This window comes from Tubulanus polymorphus, chromosome 5 (genome assembly GCF_964204645.1).
Source record: "Tubulanus polymorphus chromosome 5, tnTubPoly1.2, whole genome shotgun sequence".
NCBI lineage: Eukaryota > Metazoa > Nemertea > Palaeonemertea > Tubulaniformes > Tubulanidae > Tubulanus > Tubulanus polymorphus.
The window spans coordinates 12,828,093-12,848,795 of record NC_134029.1 but is presented as its reverse complement, the minus strand read 5'-3'; the positions used below and the strand labels follow the sequence as shown (position 1 = coordinate 12,848,795).

Here is a 20,703-nt window from a genome sequence, read left to right as displayed (position 1 = left end):
ACTTCCTGTACGATACTTTCATTGGAAATGAACTAGGCTAAAGTGTATTGCGCAATCGAATGTCAAAGATACCTAAAATTTCCACCCTTCGATTGCTTATAACTTTTGAACCGCTAGACCAATTTTGATTCTGTATGCTTATACTATCCCCTTCTTCATTTTAAGTTATTAGAATGACACATAGGACACATAGAAATTTTCAACCTGAAATCCCTACAATGAGTGAAACTACACGACTGACTAAGGAGAACAGGGGATGTTTAATGAAATTAGATTTAATTCATTCTTCATCCAGCACTTTGGAAATTATGACCTCCAAAAAATGAAAAGAAATAGAATACATATAGGCCTAATACAAGTTGCGACGCATTTTATTTACAATCCACCATTCATTTCTATAAAAACAATCATTTCTATAAAAAGTCAATTTTTATATTTACAATTATTCACAATTATTCATTTGATTACAGAAATAGATATGAAGGTGAAAAATAGAATTTATTTACAACTAAAGAAATTAATTACATTATTTATTTTCAACTATCCACAAATCAAATAATCTTAATACTTGGTTAACAGTCAATCACCGACAATTCAATGAAAATTTTAATTACAAATTAAAAACACATACACATAGGCCTACTAGTCCATCATTGTAATCAACCTTTTTATGGTACATTTATTTGATTGTAAATTTAAGAAATGGATCATCATCCCCAACACGACATTGCCACAAGTAATGTCCAAGATACGAATCGAAATGGATCTTCACTGTGCCATACTTTGGGAAATTCTTCTTCGCATTTAGCCATTGATTCTCTATGAGATTAGTCGTTTGTATCCAGATCTACAAACGTGACACTATGATTAACGGTCAAATGCTTGAAACCGCGTTGATTCAGGCTGGAATACGCTTTCCAGCAATCGCTCATGATTTTTGTTCCTGGTAGTATCCACTTTTCGATCATCGGTATCTGTATCGCTATCAAGTTTATCGACACTGACCATGAACACATTCTTAAAAATTTCTCTCTCAATGCCGCCGAAAACCCATTGCCCATCTACGCATCGGCCTCGGTTGAATTTCCGTTTTCCGAACTTGCTTTCATCGATTTCCACTATTGATCCCAGTCCGCCTTATCGCTTTACAATTGTCAAAAACAACAAGTTTGCAAAACTTCACGGAAAAAGCTAGCCCAGTCGACAATAGTTTTGCTTGATAAGCCCATTTCAGTCTGTATGACAGTCTGCTGGACTCCGTGCAATAACCAATACGTTATTTCTAATATCTCTGCGATCGTTCAATTAGATTTCAAAAACCAATTGTTTGCTCGAAGCGACTTGAACCGTTGGTGCAACACACTCTCAACACGTTTTCAGCAGCTCCATCGCCATCCTTCACTCGCAGATTTTCTGCTGACGACCAATGACAATTTCATTTCGCCATTGCAAACTGGACATTGATGAGAAACTCCAATCAACTTTTGATCCATTAACCAGTCAATAGTTCCACATCTTGTACTCAGGATTGTTCCAATCAGTTCTCTATAGGTGATGATTTTTTTGTCATCTCTCACAACTGCAACTCCAACTATCATCGTTTTTCAATCTTTTACTTTCTGGCCAATTCATGTTGTATGTTCAATTTTGCAAAATGATCTTGAATTTAAAAATGAGCCTAAGGCCTAACTCTATACAACCTTAATTATAATTTGGCCTATAATTCAACCGGTCATGCCCCTTCATTTCTATTGACAAAACTTTGATAACGAAATGTTATGGAACACCTGCAATGAACAAACAGGTTAGCTGTAAACTAATGTAGAAATATAATTACCACTAGCACGTGGCTTCATTGAACTCATGGATTATTCTGTACAGTATTCACTACCGTATTTTCCGGTGTACATGTCGACCCGGTGTATAAGTCGAGGTCAAATTTTCAGTTTAAAAAGTTGTGCTAGGGCTATAGTCGGTGTATAAGTCGAGTTGATTTTTCATGTGTTTACATATGTCACATTGAAAACAGTGCCGATGTCATTCTCATAGTAGTTGAGAGTCTTTACCACTAACTGCATTATTAAATCATTGGGATCTGTTGTTTCTTATATTAAATTACCGGATTAGTGCTCATTGTTTGTATCCACGTGTTGAATGTATAGTGTATACGTTGAATGCCGCGCGCCTGTAGTCTATTATTAGACTGACTGTGTATTGATCATTGGCACGCTGCCACAGCATCGCGGCTTATATAAACACTGTACAATGAATATACGCGGTTTTCTTTCTCTTTTGATTTTTAACATTAGTTAATTTTGAAATATTTCCAACTATAAGAAACTATTTTTATCAGCATCCTAAATTCTAATTGGTATATGAGTGTAGCCTAACATAAATTGATATTCCATTTCATCATGGCGACCTTGAACTCTAAACATCTTCAGTTTAAAACGATATCGAAAGTGTAGCCGGTGTATAAGTCGATCTACGTTTTTTTGGACATGATTTTTGGTCTTAAAAACTCGACTAATACACCGGAAAATACGTTACATTAACTAGTCTGTTAGTGTGCTGCAACTGTTAGTACGGGCCTGTAATTATCAAAATCTAGTTTTCATTCTAACTAATTCTGTTACTTCACAGAAAACCCTATTGAAATTCGCGTGATTATTATTAGGGTTTTCTGTTACATCGCAGATTCGTGTGTTTCTTATTATTATTATTACTATTTTTTTCCACTTTTTTTGTCAAAAGTACATAGGCTTTTTTACATTACCGTTGTTGCCGATACAATCCGTTTGATATCCTTCAGCTCACTTCGATCTACAAATAATCCGTGCGTATTTTGATGAATCAACGTTACAAAAGCACTGTCGGGCTGTAAACATCGAAAATCGAGCCCCATTCAATGAGGCGACATGTGATTTTAGAGTCGTCATCCCGAAATCATCCACAGGCTGATTATCAATTCAAGTATAGATAAACAAATTTATTGCTGCAAGACTTCACATTCAGTCGCGGTCTTCAAACGGTTATTTTAACAATTACCTATTTTTCTTCATAGGTACACTTAACTGATCCACATGATATTTACTACTCTCAATATTACAAGCACTGTCGAGCTGTAACTATCGATGAATCAACGTGTGTCTATACATCGTCGTTCCGCAGATCCGCTGCGAGTTTTCCTCGCCATGAGAATCAAATCAAGTACAAATAAATTTATTACTACCAGTGATTTCTCGCGGGCTTCAAACAATTAGTTTTACAATATCTATTTTTCTTTGCCAAATTTACCGTGTATGTACTAGGATAAGTCATAGGTGTACCGGGGAGTCGTAGGCCTAAACTAAACACGCCGAAGAGATGTAGCGGAGAAAAGCTGTTGTGTCGACAAGGTATCAAAATAAAAGAAATTATTACTTTATTCGGCTGCGGGCTTCAACCATTTATCAATACTCTATTTTTCCTACAGTACATACCGATCATTGTCAAATGCACAAGGTATCTTCTAAATACAAGTGTATAACACACTCCTATCCGTAAGTTGGACTCACGCTTGATATTCGGAGTAGGCGTTCGCCGGGGGACAGGAGATCGTTCGCTGTGTCTCTTGAAGTGTTTATCGAGTTGTACGCAACCTTTGGGCCTACCAGTACTAAGCTCTACTGTCTCAAACAAACACAGTATAATTCTTGCACACCTGCCAACCGTTACGTTTTTGCCGTATTCTGTTCCGGTGCTACCCGCGGTAATATGGCGTTACTGGCACAGGCAATGGAATACGCTTTTTTCCGATATCGTTCTTTACGGGAATGAGCAAATAAATACGGCCTCAATAAAAATCTCCTTATATTATGTCAATAAAGGTAATTTTGCAGTACATAATCGGTATTTTAATGGTTTATTAACATTTATTACGGGGAAATTTGGTTTTTATTTGAGTAATTGTCACGAAGTTTCCATACAGCCGGGAACCAGTCTAGCGAATTTTCGGTTACAACGAGTAATTTTCATCGCTCAAATTGTCATGAATGTTGCAAATGGCGGACGAAGTTCACGACGTTTTGTCAAATCTGGAAAATTCGGAGGGTTTCTCCGTCTTCTTCGGAGTCGGAATCTGAAACTGATACTGCGGTAACAGGCAGTAGAAAACGTATGATTAAGAAATATCGGAAACAGAAGTATAAAAAATCGTACAGCGCACAATATCCATGTTTCATAGCATCGAAATTAAGTAAAATATCATGCAAGATGTACGATATGTCAAATCGATATAGTGATCTCACATGGATTAAATGATATTTCACGTCATTGTGAAAGAAAATAAAATAAATGCATTTTTAAAAATTAATTTCTTTAGTCTAGTAGTTTTAATATTCTATATTCTGATTTTAATCCGAAAATTCGTTACTGGCCATATTGAAAATGTTACTGGCAAAGGTCATATCAAGTCTAGTGGGTCACTGGCAAAATCTAAAAAATACTGGCAAATTTGAAAAATGATACTATCTTGAAAAATTCAATGTTGGCAGGTCTGTTCTTGCGTTTATTAACGGACTCATTGGATTGAACTTCAAAACAAAATTTACGATATTTAGGAGGGTTGTTATTCAATAGGCCCACGACCAATCTGTCCGGATGTTAGGCCTACGCATATACATAGGCTAGTAGCCTCTACTAGGTTAAAGCTAAGTTCACTGTAAAGGAGGAATCAGATTTATTAAAATGAATGTTAATTAGTGATTAACTGGTTCTGGCTTGCAACGATCAATCACAATTATCAATTTAATTGGCAAAGATGAAGATTTTTTTTTAAATTTTTTTCTGAGCAGACAGCTTTATAAGCCATACTTTTCATTTGAGTTTTTTCATCATAAATGAAACTGGTATTTCATTAATTCCTAATGCGACGGCTTTTGACTCACTGCGACCGCCAGCAACGATTGTCACGACTCATCGACCTACGCTCCATTGCGATGGGCTGCGACTGTCAGCAACGCCAGTCACAAGGAGTCACACGTGTTCTACTTTCTGCGACACGACACGACTGTCACAACCGACCTACGCGCTCTTGCGACTGGTAGAAACTAGTCGCACACAGTCGCTGACAATCGTATGGCAACCGACTTGCACCGAAACTTGTGATGCAACACGAGGATCGCATCGCGTCACAAGGTCGACCTACGTCCGGCTTTAAGTTACTGCAGAGCCCCAGAAATATCTTTTTTTTTCGTTCAAAAGACCTTTCGCTTGAAGATTCTTTCGGAATAGAATGTATTTCGTTCGAACTAATAATATTTTGTTCGATTTAACCAATTTGAGTAAATCGTTAGAACAAAGTTGAACAAACTTTTTTTTGTCCAAACGAAAGGTTTTTCGTTCGAACAACAGTACAGAATCGTTTTAATTTGAACCGAATTTTCTTGTCAGAACATTAAGTTTTTCGTTCGAACAAGTATATTGTAAAAAGTTTTTTTTCCGAACCAAAAGTATTAAGTATTTCGTTCAATCGAACAGAATTGTTTTCATTCAAACATACGCTCGAAAAAAATTGTTTTCGCTCAACCAAATTTTTTTGCCGGGACAAAAAGTTTTTCATTTCAACAATAACATTGCTTTTTATTCGAACACATTTTTTGTCAGAATGAAGAAAAGTTTTGGTTAAAAGAATTGTTTTCATTCGAACAAGATTTTCTTGTTGGAACATTAAGTTTTTTGGTCGAACAGCGTGTAAAGGTCGTTTTGGAAATTTACTCGGTCTGGTATTTTTTGGATTACTGTGTTTGTCATTTGTCAGGACATTAAACAGCAGAGGACTTAAGATACTACCTTGCGTGACTCCACTAGTTAGACTGACTTATTCCAAGATGAGGCGTTCCGTTGATTTCGGCTAAAAGTTTTCGTTCAGAGATAACTGCTGAGCCATTTGAGCGACCTATCATCGATACTGTTTCCTAATAGCCTCTTTAGTTATGGCTGATGTTGTGCCTTATCAAATGCTTCGTAGAAATCCACCGTTGAACAGGATTCTAAGACTTGTGCAGAAAACCCATTATCGCTGCTTTGCAGCTATAGGCTATTTATTTTTCTTTTTCCCTTTTCAACTCAGTTTTTGTTAAAAGTGCAAAGGCTTCCTTGCCTTACCGCTGTTACTGATACAATCCGTATGATATCATACAGCTCACTTCAATCTCCAGATACTGCATGGGAATTTTGATAAATCCACATTATAAAGGCACTGTCGAGCTGTAAACATCGGAAATTTGGCCCCGTTCAATTAGTAGCCGTGTTGTGTTTTCTTCTGACATTTCTCTCTTCTTTTTGAGGAAGAGCTATCGAATTATTCCCTCTCTTCTCCACAATCAATTTCAAAGTCAATTCTATGAATTTATTGCTCAGCGGGTCCGAGTAAAAGAGTATACGAGCCCGGCGTTCGCGAGTCCGACAGGTTTACGGGCATTTGTTTGTTACCTCTCTTATATTATTGATTTCTTGTTATTCCGGTTATTTCATTTAAGTATATTGCTTATCAGTTCATGTAACCAAAAGCCTCAATAAATAAATTTTGAATTGATCAAGTTTAAATCAAGGTCGTTGAGTCGCAGGTAGCTACTAGAATTACGTCTCAGAGAGAAAACCAACGACAGAAAAGTATCAGGTGATTATCGATAGCCTACTACGGTACACACAGTTGACAAACAGTGTTAGGCCTGTGCTGGTAGGTTCGACTGGGACTAAAATATACTGGTTGGTCAGTTGGTTCGGTTATGAAGTGTGGAAGCTAAGAATGCCTACCGATATTTATTTGTCTACAGGCCTATTATATAGTAGCCAATACCATTTTAAGTACGTAGTTTTTACCCGTACGTGACTGTACAGTGATCTTCACAGGTTAACCGCACGTGAGTTCCCTACTAACGCTGTACGTGAGTTCCTAGTAGCCAATACCATTTTAAGTACAAAGATGTTACCTGTACGTGACTGTACGGTGATATCCACAGGTTAACCGTACGTGAGTTCCCTACAAACGCCATACGTGAGTTCCTATAATCTGCAAACGCGCATGCGTGAAAGAATAGAGTTTGGGTTAAGTGAGGCTAGGCTATTTGTAAATCAAATTTCATCCACCCTGCAGTTACGTTCTGTGGCACAGTGGGTAAATCACTGGACTACTACTGGATTTCATTTTCGTTTGGTTTCGAATCCCAATATTGCAAGTCTGAGCGTCAACGTACTCACATACGGCTAACCTGTAGAAATCACCGTACAGTCACGTACAGGTACCAACAGCGTTTTAAGTATTAAGTGAGTACGATAAGCCTACCATGCACAATAAGCCTACAGTGTACTACAAACACAACTTTTTCCCTCTCGTCGGCCCTACAGTGATGTTACTATAACTGGTGCCATTATAACATGGATAGGATTTGGTCAGGACTAGCCTAAAGTCTAATTCAGTCTATGCACTAATTCACTCGATAGGCCTATTTTTAAAACAATACAGTGAAGTATTCACACGCAGAAAGGCTAATTGATTTGAGCCATGCGATTAAATTTTACTCAGGCCTTCTCTGACCTGCTGACATTAATAGTCAAACCTAGATCCAAAACGTTCATGTGGTCACGGCTTGTATACCAGAAATTATTGTAGGCCTGTACATTTTGCTGTACGAAGGTTTGGTATACCGATTTCTCCAATCTTGACTGATAAGTGTACGGTACAGCTGTGCGCATTATACAGTTGTACTAATGGGAATAGGGCCTATTGACTGGGCTTATTATTTCCTGCTTTAGAATACTGTAATAAGCCTAATGTTCATTCAAATATCCAACATCGGTGAAAGTTTGATTACTGTATGCATGTATTGTAAGTTTTCATGTTGTATGAACATTTTGCAGTTCAAATGGTTATGATGCTGATTCCAATGTACAAATAAACACATGAAGGTAATTGGTCAAGGACAGTCAACACCAAGATATCTCTCTTCGACCTATGTTGCACCATAGAAGATCTGATTCTTTCAACTCAAGCAAAGTGATTCAACACGATCGACATAACACTGGAAAAGGTTTGCAGTGACTAACAGTTCATTTCATTTAGTCCTATGTACTTTTCAGCCAATTTGGATTTGATTGTAATTGAAACTCTGGAACTGTTAACAAGAGACAAGTTGAAAAAACACAAGTTATGCGCGATTCTCATATTCAAATTTAATTCAAATTCGAATTTATTTTATTACATCATATTTACAAAGCGTATCATTGGTTCATACAGTAATAAAAATTAGGAAAGAACAAATATTATTATAGAATTTTCAAAAAGGCAATGAATTTCTATAACTAAATGAACATTTTTCTAATAACTCAGATCAAGAGTGACTCTCCCGTTTATTAGGAAACACACGCAACTAGTGGAATAGGTTTGATTTACACACATGTTGCAGGTATAAATTGTTTGTCACTATAGAATTTGTAATCCATAAAAGCCAAAATCAACATCAGCCGGAAACCCAGACCTAATCAATTCATAATTTATTGATTGAATCTACACTACAATATATGTATTTATTCAAATATTTCAATAAAAAGATTTAACTTCTTAAATCTATTCCAAATCATAATACGTTCTTATCTGTAAATTCACTCAATCTATTGACTCAGCAGGTGCTTAAGATGAGTTCTTTACAGGACAGAACCATTTTTAAGCATGGTGATAATACAGTATCATGATGTTTGAATGCCAAAATAAATGCCTGGTCAAATAAATTCATATTTGTTGATTGTACGTCCGCGTACCGTAAAAATACAAGCACATGTTGGTTAAAACAAAGCAAAACTGAATGTATTAATCAGGCGACTTATTTATCAGACTTATCAAAGACGCGAGTATTAAGGGATTTGCAGCGATCGATTCGTCCTTTGCGACCCGCATCAATAATTCAGCACGTTCCTCCCAATCTTGCATGATCTCAAGTTGAGGTTCCTTATTCTGTACCCCCGCATACCACATAATCACTGCTAGTAAACCGTAGCGGGCATCCGGCGCTCTCTTCCAGAACGGCGAGGAGGAGTAGGCGGTTTAGATTCTGATTCCTCTGCGTCCATTTCAACTTCCCGATTGTCCTCGACGTCTATACTTACCTCGCCATCGGATTCCGGGACGATCTCCCCTTCATCGTGCTCCTCAGATCCGAGGGTGACTGAAGTGCGATTTTGTTCCGTTGCCACGGATGCCGTCAGTAAAACTTCAACTTCCCCATCACCGACAGAAATCTTCTCTGAAGTGTGAATGGGAACAGATACCTCTACCTCCACATCTTTTAATGTATCGTCGACGTCTCCAATAAAACGGTTTGTTTTTTCTTTTTCCTGTCGCCTTACAGTTGGTTCCTGTTGAGCTTCATCCCGTAATGGATAAGCCAGCGGATGCAATAGGTTTCGATGAAGCGTCCTGCGCTTTCCGGTCAACAGACTTTTCACAATGTACACCGGGAAATCTTCGTTAGGTTGGGCCTCCACGCAATACTCTTCGTCGCGCCATTTGTCAGCCAGCTTACCCATCGCCTGAGGTCCCATATTCCGAACTAGCACTAAATCTCCAACGGAGACTGGTCTTCCGGTGACCTTCTTGTCGTAATACCACCCGGTTCTTTCCCCATGCTTTTCTATGTGTCCACAAGCAGTCTGCCATGTCTCTTGAATTTCCCTTTGAAGATCTTCCCCAAATTTTGTTCGACAGGTCAAAACATCCAAACCGTACACGTGATCAACCGGCAGGACAGGTTCCCTACCGAAAATCAAAGTATAAGGAGAATATTGAGTCGTGGAATGAGGAGTGCAGTTATACTGCCAGACTACTGTATTGAGATGGTTCTTCCATTTTGCTCTGTGAGTAGGATCTAATAGCCTCAATCGTGACAAAAGTACTCCATTCATACGTTCCACACAACCATTCCCTTGCGGATGATATGGCGTCGTACGACTTTTCACGATTCCAAGAATTTCACATAGTTCGCTCACCACTTTTCCTTCAAAATTCCGTCCCTGATCGCTATGGAGGGTTTTTGGAATCCCATACCGCACAATGAAGTTGTCGTATATCGCCCGCGCTGCTGTCTGAGCTAACTGATTCTTCGTAGGTATTACAACGGAGTATTTCGAGAAATGATCAGTGAGAATGAGGAGATTTTCATACCCTTGAGATGGGTCGATTTTCAGGTAGTCCATACATAGTAACTCAAGAGGTTCACTTGAGAGGATTGACTCGAGAGGTGCACGGGGATCTCTGGCCTTCTGCACAACACATCTTCTACAACTCCCCAGATATCTTTCCACATCCGTAAACATTCCTGGCCAAAGAAAACGTGAACTTACCGCCTTCCATGTCTTATCTCGAGCAACGTGTCCAAGTGCATCGTGGGTCCAATGAAGAATATTCCCGCTCTCCTCCACCGGTACCAGCACTTGAGTAACTCCGAAACCATCCACAGTTTTCTTTCTCACAAGCAAACCTTCCTCAATTATGAGCGACGGAAAATATTTCCGGTATCTTTGTTCGGCGCGATCCATTGGACGGAATGGTTTTTTCCGACGATGAGTCGCTTGAGTCTCGTGATCACCGGATCCTGGTCCTGTAGTTCAGCTAGCCTGAGTTTAGGGAGCTCACTGAAAACGTCCGTAACACTTCCTTCGGTGACGTTCAAAGGAACTGTGGCTGTATGCGTAGATGAAGCCATGGCTACAATTACCTCGCGGTTTATCTTCCTACTCAAAGCATCTGCATCTCCCATGGATTTCCCAGGCGTATAATTTTGCTCCAAATCATACACCGATAACGCCTGTAACCAACGATGCCCTACTGTGTCTAACTTTGCGGTTCTCAAGACGTAGGTGAGTGGGTTGTTGTCTGTTTCAACTACGCAACGCTGCCCATACAGATAGTCATACGGTCTCAGGTGGCTTCCAATCCCGGACGGTTGCTATCTTGGCGGGGTAGGCCTCAATGCCTCGCTTGGATATGCGGTGCCCAAGATAAGATACCTCGTCCTGTAAAAAAACACACTTACTCAGTTTAGCTTTCAGCCCGGCCTTCTCTAGACGCTCGAATACTTCCTCCAGACGTTCCATATGCTGTTTAGCACCTTTGGAAAATACAATTACATCATCAATGTATACTAAACAGGTTTTCAAGTTTAAATCTCCGAGGGTCCTTTCCATCAGTCGCTGAAAAGATGCCGGGGCCCCTGTTAAGCCAAAAGGCATCTTGTTGAATTCGAAGAAACCGCCATCTTCAACTGCCAGTATCCAGACTTAAGATCGATCACACTAAAACGATCACATTCGGCCAAATTATTCAAAACCTCGTCAATCCTGGGCAGACTATAACGGTCGGGAACGGTTTTTCGATTCAAATCCCGGTAGTCAACGCAGAACCTTAATTCCCCGTTCTTCTTCCGTACTAACACGACCGGACTGGAATAGGGACTGCTGGATGAACGGATTATTCCGGCATCCAACATCATTCGTAGGTGCTGGCGTACTTCCTCCACCATCCCAGGAGGAACACGACGGTACCGAAGGTTTACTGGTTCTTCATCTGTAAGATGGATGGTGTGCTCGGCCAGTCTCGCCGTACCCAAGTCCAGGTCATTTGCGGCGAAAACATGCTTCCATTTTACAAGCAATTCCCGGAGCATTTCCTTTTCTTCCTCTGTTTTTGCTCCCGCCAAGTTGACACCCGCTATAAACTCTTCGTCAGACACCCACGAATGTTTTCCAGACTCCACTTCGACTTTCACATCCTCTTCAGAGTCCGAGGTCTCCACTTCAGTCACCGGAACCACTCCACAAATCACTGCTCTATGAGGAATAGTGATATCCCGCTCGCTACTGTTCCTAAGTCGCACCGAAATCCTGCAACATTTGACTGACGGTACTTCGGTAACAGTCGGTATGACACTTAAACTGCCAGGAACGTTAACTACGCTTCCATCTACCATCATCAGTCCACCACGACAAGCAGTTCGGACTTGCCCATGCACGGTAACCTCCGAATTAGCGTGGACGCATAAAGTTTGCGTCGTTCGGACGAGAGGGGCTTCCATTGCTAGCTGGGTAACAAACGATGGAGTTTTGAGCCGACGTAAGACATTGGTTCCAACCAAAACGGGTACTTCTCGGTGATAAATTGTTGACGGTACAACTAGAGCCAAAATATCCAAATCATCACCTTCACATTTTAAATTTACCCAAGTAAATTTACCCTTAAACGGTAACACCTTTCAACTTACCATGTGCACCTGAAACTTGGGTTCGATGTCGGACAAAGGATACACCTCACCATCTTGGAGAGTTTGTAGAAAGTCTTCCGAGATGGTTGAGACCATCGAACCTGTGTCGATCAGGACTCTACATTCACGACCATTTATTTGAGCGCTAATCTCGTTAGGCCCTCCAATTAACTCTGATAGGTTAAGGCGCTGTCCTCCTTTTCCGCCCGTCTCCTGCCTCCTGATCCGAGCGGTTCCTCGTTTCCCGGCAATGACGGACAGCTACGTCGCATATGACCTTTATCACCGCATTGCCAACACTTTCCTCCATGGGCACAATCGGATTAGGCGGTCTTGGGCCAGTCTGCCATCGCCTCCCGCGCCAATTCCGTTGTTCCAGCCGCCCTTCCTTGACGGCTTCCAGCTCACGTTCAATTCGCTTTAAGTGCTCAGTCAATTTCCTTAATTGTTCAGCTAGTTCGTTCGATTCCGTCTTTTCCACGGCAACCCCCTGAACTTGCTGAATGAACGGCTTCTTTCTCCGGTAAGAGTTGATAGAAGTGCGGCCTATCTCGCTACCCATTTCACTCTCCACCTTCCGAGCCTGCCTGACTAGTTGACGAAACAAATAACCTGGCTCTTTATATGTTCTCGTCGACATCTTAACTTGCATATTTTGTAACCCTGGCCAAAACTGTACCTTTAGTGTCTCGTCATTTATATAGGTAGGTCCATGTCCCGCAGCTTTCACTTGCGCAGCTATCTCCTCGATTGTTGTGGACCAATCCGCTATCGTTTCCTTGTCTCCTTGACTCGCTGAGTGAAATCTTATCATCAACTCCTCCGCCGTTTGCACCTCCCTGTATTTGAGTTCCATCTGATCAAGAACATCCGCTGCCGTAACTTCATTTTCCTCATCATATAGATTGGTTAACACCCGTAATGCAGTTCCCCTTAATGATGCACGAATTATCCTCATCCGGGTGGCATCACCGAGTGCTTCATCACGAACAAGTGCCTTCACTTCCTGGCGCCATTGGGCGTAGGATATCTCTCCTTTGCTCTCCGTTCCACTAAACATTCCGACCCTTGGTGCTTGCACCGACACATTCACCCTCGGTTCAAATTGGGGTTGTGAGAGTGCTGGTGGCCTCAATGTCGGACCGGAATACGATTCACCGAGGCTTGTTTCTTTTTTGGGTTTCATCACCGAAGCCGTCAACTTGTCAACCAGTTTACTCTGAGTCCCTGGTGGTAGGTTTGAGAATGATCTTACCATTTGGTCCAGATCCTCTTCCGCCTGATATATTTGACGCAAGAATCGCTCTTGGGACGAATCAATATTCTGCACCCGTAGGGTTATGGACTTACCATCTGCCTGAATCCTCCTGTTATCAGCTAAACTCGCTTGAGAACATGCATCTGGAGAATCAAAGATAAGAAAAACCCCATCCGAGTTCTGGCTAGAGGTTCTAATTTCCCCACAAGGCTGAAAGTATTCCAGACAAAATCCAACCGGATTAGTTAACCCTTGAATACCCCCAACAAAAACCGCTTGTTCCCACAAGGAGGGCATTCTCTCCTATATATTAGCACAAAAACACAGATATTTAGTTTCACCAAGTCTCAATAGAACAGAAACAGAGGGTTAAACAAATGCACTCTAACACTTGTTTAAAACTAATTAATACGCACTCAGTTAATTGTACAAACCAATAATATGTCCCACTCTCAACTACCTTAACAGCTTAACCCATCTCACAAGGTATTTCGTAGTACAATTAATTGTGTGCTTTAATGGACAAATTAAGAATAGGCAAACACAAAAAGAAAATAAAGCAATCACAACATGCAGTAAATTTACATTTAACTAAAACAACGCAAAAAGAAATGATCGCATCAAGCACCGCAAATAAAATGTTCTCCGCTCAGCTCAGCTACACAAACCAATTAACAGACCGTTCTCTATCACAACCCCTGTAGAACAGAACTCACACGCTCGGATCCACAGGTAAGTCAACCACAATCTCAATGCAAACCCAATCTGAGCTACACATGCAAACAATGTAAACAAATAAATGTGCACTTAAATCCAGTTTGGATTCCTTGCAAAGCAACTAAACAAAATCTGTATCGCACAAGACTTCTGTGCAACACGTCACAACACAAATAACAACATGCAACACGAATTCGACGCACAATAGCATGCAAACCATATTAATCGGACGGTAACACGCAACACGTATTAAATCGGACGGTATCATGCAACACGTAGTGTTCGGACAGTAACACGCAACAGGTATTAGTCGGACGGCAACATGCAATACGAGCAGCACACCTGCATTACACTGACCACCACAATGCTAAATCACCAAATCCAAGGCTCCTACTCGGGAGTAAAACCCGTGTTAATACTCACGATACTCCAGGCAGCCTTTCACGTCGACTTGTACACCGGTACCGGGTTTACACAACACTGTTGGGTGATCGAAATTCCAATTTGTAATCGCTGACTGGCGTCCGTAGTGGACGGTTGAGTTTCAATTGATTCCGCTCTTCGATAATCTTCTTAGTTTCCTGGACGAGCCCCAAAATGTCACGGAGCGGATTTCCAACTGCCCGAGTCCCGTCTGTTCTGCTGCCACTTGCAGTACCGCACTCAATGCAGCACCGATCAGCTGATTCTGACTCCAACTAAATAAACGAACGATCAATTTAAAAATACTGATATTAACATTTATTACCCAGATGAATGCCTCCAATAATTCAGCACTACCGACTCAATATATATATAATAAACATTTATATATCCTAACATAACTAATTGCCAGCTACATTACATGTCACATGATAATACTCTGATCCAATATTCAAATCATAAAGGAAAAAAAAGGCGGGAACAAGAAATGGCGGGAATCTAGTTAACTTAGGAAATAAACCGGGCCAGGCCAGGCCAGGCCTAAATCAATGCATTACAATAAACAATACATGGATATACATAATAATATACAAACAATATAGAAGACAACTCACCTAAATAAACGAACGATCAATTTAAAAATACTGATATTAACATTTATTACCCAAAGTAGAGGGCACCACACTACAAATGAACAGGAACAGGAATGCTCCCAAAAAAATAACGTCCTGTGACAGTTGCATATTAGGTTCGAATCTGTCAATACATTTTATTCTATGTATCGGTATTTCAATTTACTACAATTTCCGTCATTCTGAATGGCTTTGCAGAAAACCCGTCATCGCTGCTTGGCAGCTATATTAATCCATGCTTTGTCATGAAAGAAATGGGCAAGTTTCAAACTCAGTCAAATTTCATTGACGCACTTAAATAGGCCTACCCATTTTCATTGGTTAATGAAATATTGAATAGCTAACTGACCATATAAAATGGTCATAATTTGCTCAAAGTTCACAGTAAACTTACTCTCCATGCCATGGCTAGTAAACGTTATTCTAAAAGTAGTATCTTCAAACTCTATCAGAGTGCATATACGATTAAATTCCAATGGGATATTGGATCGTGTATTGCATCGGTTGCTGGACCAAACACTCGTCAGTACAGTCAGTCAGTACTGTCAGTACAGCAGCTGCTGGGTTCATCGATCCTTTGAACTGGTACATGATGATAGTTGGCGATCCTGGATGTGGCAAATCGAATTGTTTCAAGCGGATTATCGAACTGTTTTCGGATCACTATAGCGATACAAATGGAGGAAATAACTTCATTTTGGAGACTTATTCTGTAGCTGGGGTGCAGAAACACCAGCCTTTAAATTCTGGTTACGGACTAATCACATCGGAAGAAGGAGGTAGACTCCTCAAAGCTATCAACGTGAAACAAAAAAAAGGGCGAAACTGAACGTGCGTTGCTTTGCAAAATGTGGGGAAGTCGAGGAGATACTTAAAACTTTATCGAACGGACTAAGAGGATTCAGTAAGACATCAATGTCGATGATCGTCATGGTTCAGGCTGAACCACTTCTAGTGGAACTAGTACAATTGTGTGGTGGGGACGGTTTTGTGGACAGATTTATATTCTGTATGCAAACCTGAATTGCATCAACCCGAAGAAAACGTTAGAGCGCATCGCGAAGTGATGAACTCCCCCTTGAAAAACGGGTTCAAAAGCATTCTTCAGTCCGTGTATGATGCACACCTAAACAATGCAGTGACTTACACATTATCGGACGAAAGTGAAAATTTGTTCAACGAAATCAGGAAAGAACATCGATTACCTTCAACGCAGATACCACGAAAATATCGGTAAGTTGCTAAATGGTTTAATTGAAGGTCTTTTGTAGTAAGGCTATGCATTCATATCACCAATTCCGTTTATTTTCAAATTTCAGAAGAAAACCAAGAACAGAACGGCGATATACACATGGCATCGTCAAAGGATGCGTCACACATTTATCGCCTCACTGCTTTACTGCATATATTTGTTGAGGCGATGATACACACCATAAGGGGATCCAATGCATTAACCATTTCAGAAATCATTCCAATACAACAAATGCAAGCTGCGAAAACGGTGTTTAGAACAATGCAGCACCAGAAAGCTATATTTCTCGAGGTATGTATTTCCCAAAATCAGATTCATCTCGTACAATGTATCACGTATTATTGTCAATGTAGACCGTGGGGCTGAAAACAAAATCCATTTTTTCCCTATTAGTTTAGGCTATATGTAACAATGAACAAAAAGTTCATAGCCCACGCAAAACATTTACGACAATACATGTATATTAACTAAACTAAAATAGATTTGTCATTTTGATTTACAGGCAGTGGAACAGCACAAAGCTGTAGATTCGATACACTCGCCTCGAGTGTCATCATTTCCGCAAAAGATATCGAAGGCGTTGCTTTCATCACAAGGACCTGTCAAATCTGTACGCAACATTCACAGAGTTAAAGGTAATTATTATCATTAATACTAGTCAGATGTTTTATACCTTCGTTGTGCTGTTATTTTGGGCCGTCATTTTATTTGACGCTGCCATAATCCTCTTTAACTATCAGTTACTGATTACTGATACTTTATTTTAGGAATTACAGCAGTTGACCGAACGAGGATTCAGGCGAATTTACATTCTGGGAAGATCAGTGTTCTTTATGAAATCGCATCCGGACTCTGTACAACTTCCCTATGACGATATTTCCAAGTCCGGAATCGACATTCAGCTTTACAGCGAAAATTTCTCGAAGGATTGTTTATTTGAATTTATTACGCGTTTACCAAAACATTACCAGCATGAATTATTATTACTACATTTATCCTATACACTCTGAATAATATTATACATGATTAATACCATATGAAATTTACTAAGGCTATATGAAATTTATTATTGTATACATTCTCGTATCTAAATATGACACTTTTTAGCCCGCATACTTTTTCTAAAAATGCTATACCGTATTTTCCGGCCAATAAGCCAATTTTCTAGCCTCAGATTTTTACCCAAAATATCGTGATCGGCTAATTGGGCGGATACGATCTGACATAAAAAATCACTTCCCGATCTATGCCACTCTAATGCTCTCAATGATCGTCAAAATCAAGAAAAGTGGTCGATATTTATTTGAGGTCATTATTTACTACCAATTATAATCTATTTTGAACTATTTTATTTTTACTTTGATTGTTCCATCACCGCACAGCGGCAATGGTATACATTTATATAACGCGCGAGTTTATCGTACTACCACGTGTCAGTTCATACATAAGTATATATGCAAATCAGCAGTGAGCTGCGTACTGCGTGTATGGCTGTGTGTATAGTAATCAGCTGAGTGAGTCTATATATAGCACAGTCACTCGGCGATGATAGTATACACAGCACTCTCACACATCGGCGGGCGCTACTGTCAGCCTCTTAAATCGTTAATTAAGACGAACTAATTGACAAATCAGTGAATTAAAATCTCTGATGAAGGGCCTCGGCTTATTGGGTGAAGCTTTATGAAATCCATGTATTTTAGGCTAAAAAACTGCCCTCGGCTTATTGGCCGGAAAATATGGTATATGTCCGATATATTCAATTGAAAGAAATGATTGACTATTATGCTAAGTAAACTTTTTGGATGTAAATATATTCGATTGGAATAGATAATTGATTTGAATAGCGATTGATAGTTATCACATTTTCACTTTTGAAAACTCATATGCCTGGCTATGTGTTCTAGACATTTCTGCATGGTTTTCTTGGATGCAGAAGTCAACGGTTTGGGGGGGAGGGGCGCGCGGGAGGGATGCAGAGCTGGAAAAATATCCCCGGAGATGTATCCTGGAGATGTCACCGTCCCCGATGTCACTCTATGCCACTGTCCCCAATGTCACACTATGTCCCCCATGTCACTATGTCACTGTCCCCGATGTTCCATGCACCAGAGGGCGCATTCACTAGAAACTAAAAAGTAGTTCCTCAGGTGAGAAAGACAGTCGGAATACCTTACACACTTATATCATATCATATGCTGTGTAACGGATAGTAAAGGTGCACCCTCGAATCATTATTCGTCATTATTTGCCGTGCTGGGTTATTTTGGCCAATTTTCTGGCGGAAAACGACGATTTCGTTGCGCATATTCATCGTAGAACGAAAAACATAGCTCATTATGATATGTATGTCAATATCCGCTCTCTGTCACACCTGCTCTCTGTGCAACGTTTTGGTCCGAATTTTCGTTAATGGGGTTTGTTTGTTAATATTAGGAAGTGATTATTTCTTTTTGCCGGATCCATATATCATGTTACAATAGAATCATTTTATTGGGTTTAGGGTTAGGGTTTCGATAGGGTTAGTGTCAAGAGGGTGAGAAGAGGGTCCAGAGGGTTCCGTTTCACAATTTGGGATAGGGTTAGGGTAAGGTGAGAGTAATTGAAAGGCTGAATCCAAGAACATGTCTATCATACTTTTGAGCCCAAACGTCTACTTTTACTTAGTAGCTACTTGAGAACAATAAGCAATTAAGGATATCAGCTACTTTTCCAGTAGTATACATTTCAAAACAGTCACTCTGAAATAGTATTCCTTTCAATTCAGTTGGTTTTCTATAGTGGCTGTTTCGAAGAGTCTACTATTGAAAAGTGACCATTTTGAAACATCTGGTTTCGATAGTGCACACTAGCAGTAGAGGTGACTGTTAAACCACCCGCCTGTTAACAGTGACTTATTGATAGTAACTCCTACCATAGCAGCTACTCTCAAAACACATCGTTTCTAAAAGTCAACTATTGAAAAGTGACCATTTTGAGATGGCATGGTTATTTCCTGTTCAAAATAGCAGCATCTGTTAAAGATTTGCAGTGATACGTGACTGGTTCAAAGGTACTGTTAAACCCTATATGCTTTGTATACAGAACTCTGTATGCTTTGAATACAGTTCTGTGAATAGAAAATCAAAGTTTTTGAGATGCTAAGAATCCCCTAAATAATATTACGCTCAACAAAATGGAAAACTATTCATTCATATAACATCATCATGGATTAAATCCATTAATACTAAAATATAGTGCCATTCCTAGAATTCTTTACATTTGCGATTATAAAACATTCTGGTGCGTTCATAAATCTTTGATTTTGTAGAAAAGAAAGACAAGACAAAAAAATAAATTTGTCTTTTAGGCTTAATTTGATTTTAAGGGTATATGAGAGAGGAATATACAAATAAAATCATATGTTCAAAAAATGAATTGCGAAAAAAATACTTAGAATTAACCTTGAATTAATTGTTTATTTCGATACAAACGATTTTTAAATAATCCATGTGATGTTCACTTTGTCACGCTGTTCTCTGCTTGTTCGTTAATGAATATTGAATCATTTTATCGCTTGCTAGAAATGATACCATAATCAAAATCTTATTTCGTAGTTATACAGTTTGGTTGAAATGAAATTACCAACTTATAAATGATCAAACGATTAGCGTATAAAAGTGCAGTGTTGAGATGTTCACGTAATTTTGAAGTCAGCAATTTCATTTGATAGAGAAAACTTCTTTTGGCCTAAGATGTGAAAGAAATGCAATATGCTGTAATTCTAGTTTCACATACTTTCCCACTTTGTTGAGTAAATTGTTTATATAGGTTATCAAAAACCCAGCAGCAGCTATCGGTCAGCAGGTCAATTACACTGGCTAACTAGACAGTGATTGATGAACGAATGAACAAACTGCATTGGCCACCAAAAGACCACAAACCAAAAGTAATTACCTCTTAATATTGATAAACTTAGCACCGCAATATCTCTATGAAACTTTATTTCAAGGTGCCAATATAATAACATGCCAAAATGTACGGTGTTTGAACTTCGCTGAATCGTTGAACCAATATCGCTGAATTATAAGATTATCAGTTAACTCATTAACTGAATTATCAGTTTTCTCCAACTAAACTCTTTTTCTC

General features: G+C 39.6%; 2 protein-coding genes across 3 annotated transcripts in view; both read left to right on the top strand.

The window, feature by feature from the left end:
- Positions 1 to 20,703, top strand: part of LOC141905829 (RIIa domain-containing protein 1-like) — a 74,166-nt gene that overhangs the window by 19,610 nt on the left and 33,853 nt on the right. The window contains exon 2 of one of the 2 annotated variants that reach the window (XR_012619277.1): positions 3,065 to 3,210. The exons of the other annotated variant lie outside the window; for it this stretch is intronic. The gene's annotated coding sequence lies outside the window, so the exon portion shown is untranslated. The remainder of the gene's footprint in view (positions 1 to 3,064; positions 3,211 to 20,703) is intronic. 2 annotated transcript variants of the gene reach the window in all.
- Positions 15,476 to 18,373, top strand: LOC141905828 (uncharacterized). Its single transcript, XM_074794878.1, has 4 exons — positions 15,476 to 16,556; positions 16,643 to 16,866; positions 17,078 to 17,210; positions 17,343 to 18,373. Exons 2-4 carry the CDS (start codon positions 16,675 to 16,677, stop codon positions 17,444 to 17,446), a joined length of 429 nt encoding a protein of 142 aa, XP_074650979.1. The 5' UTR covers positions 15,476 to 16,556; positions 16,643 to 16,674; the 3' UTR covers positions 17,447 to 18,373.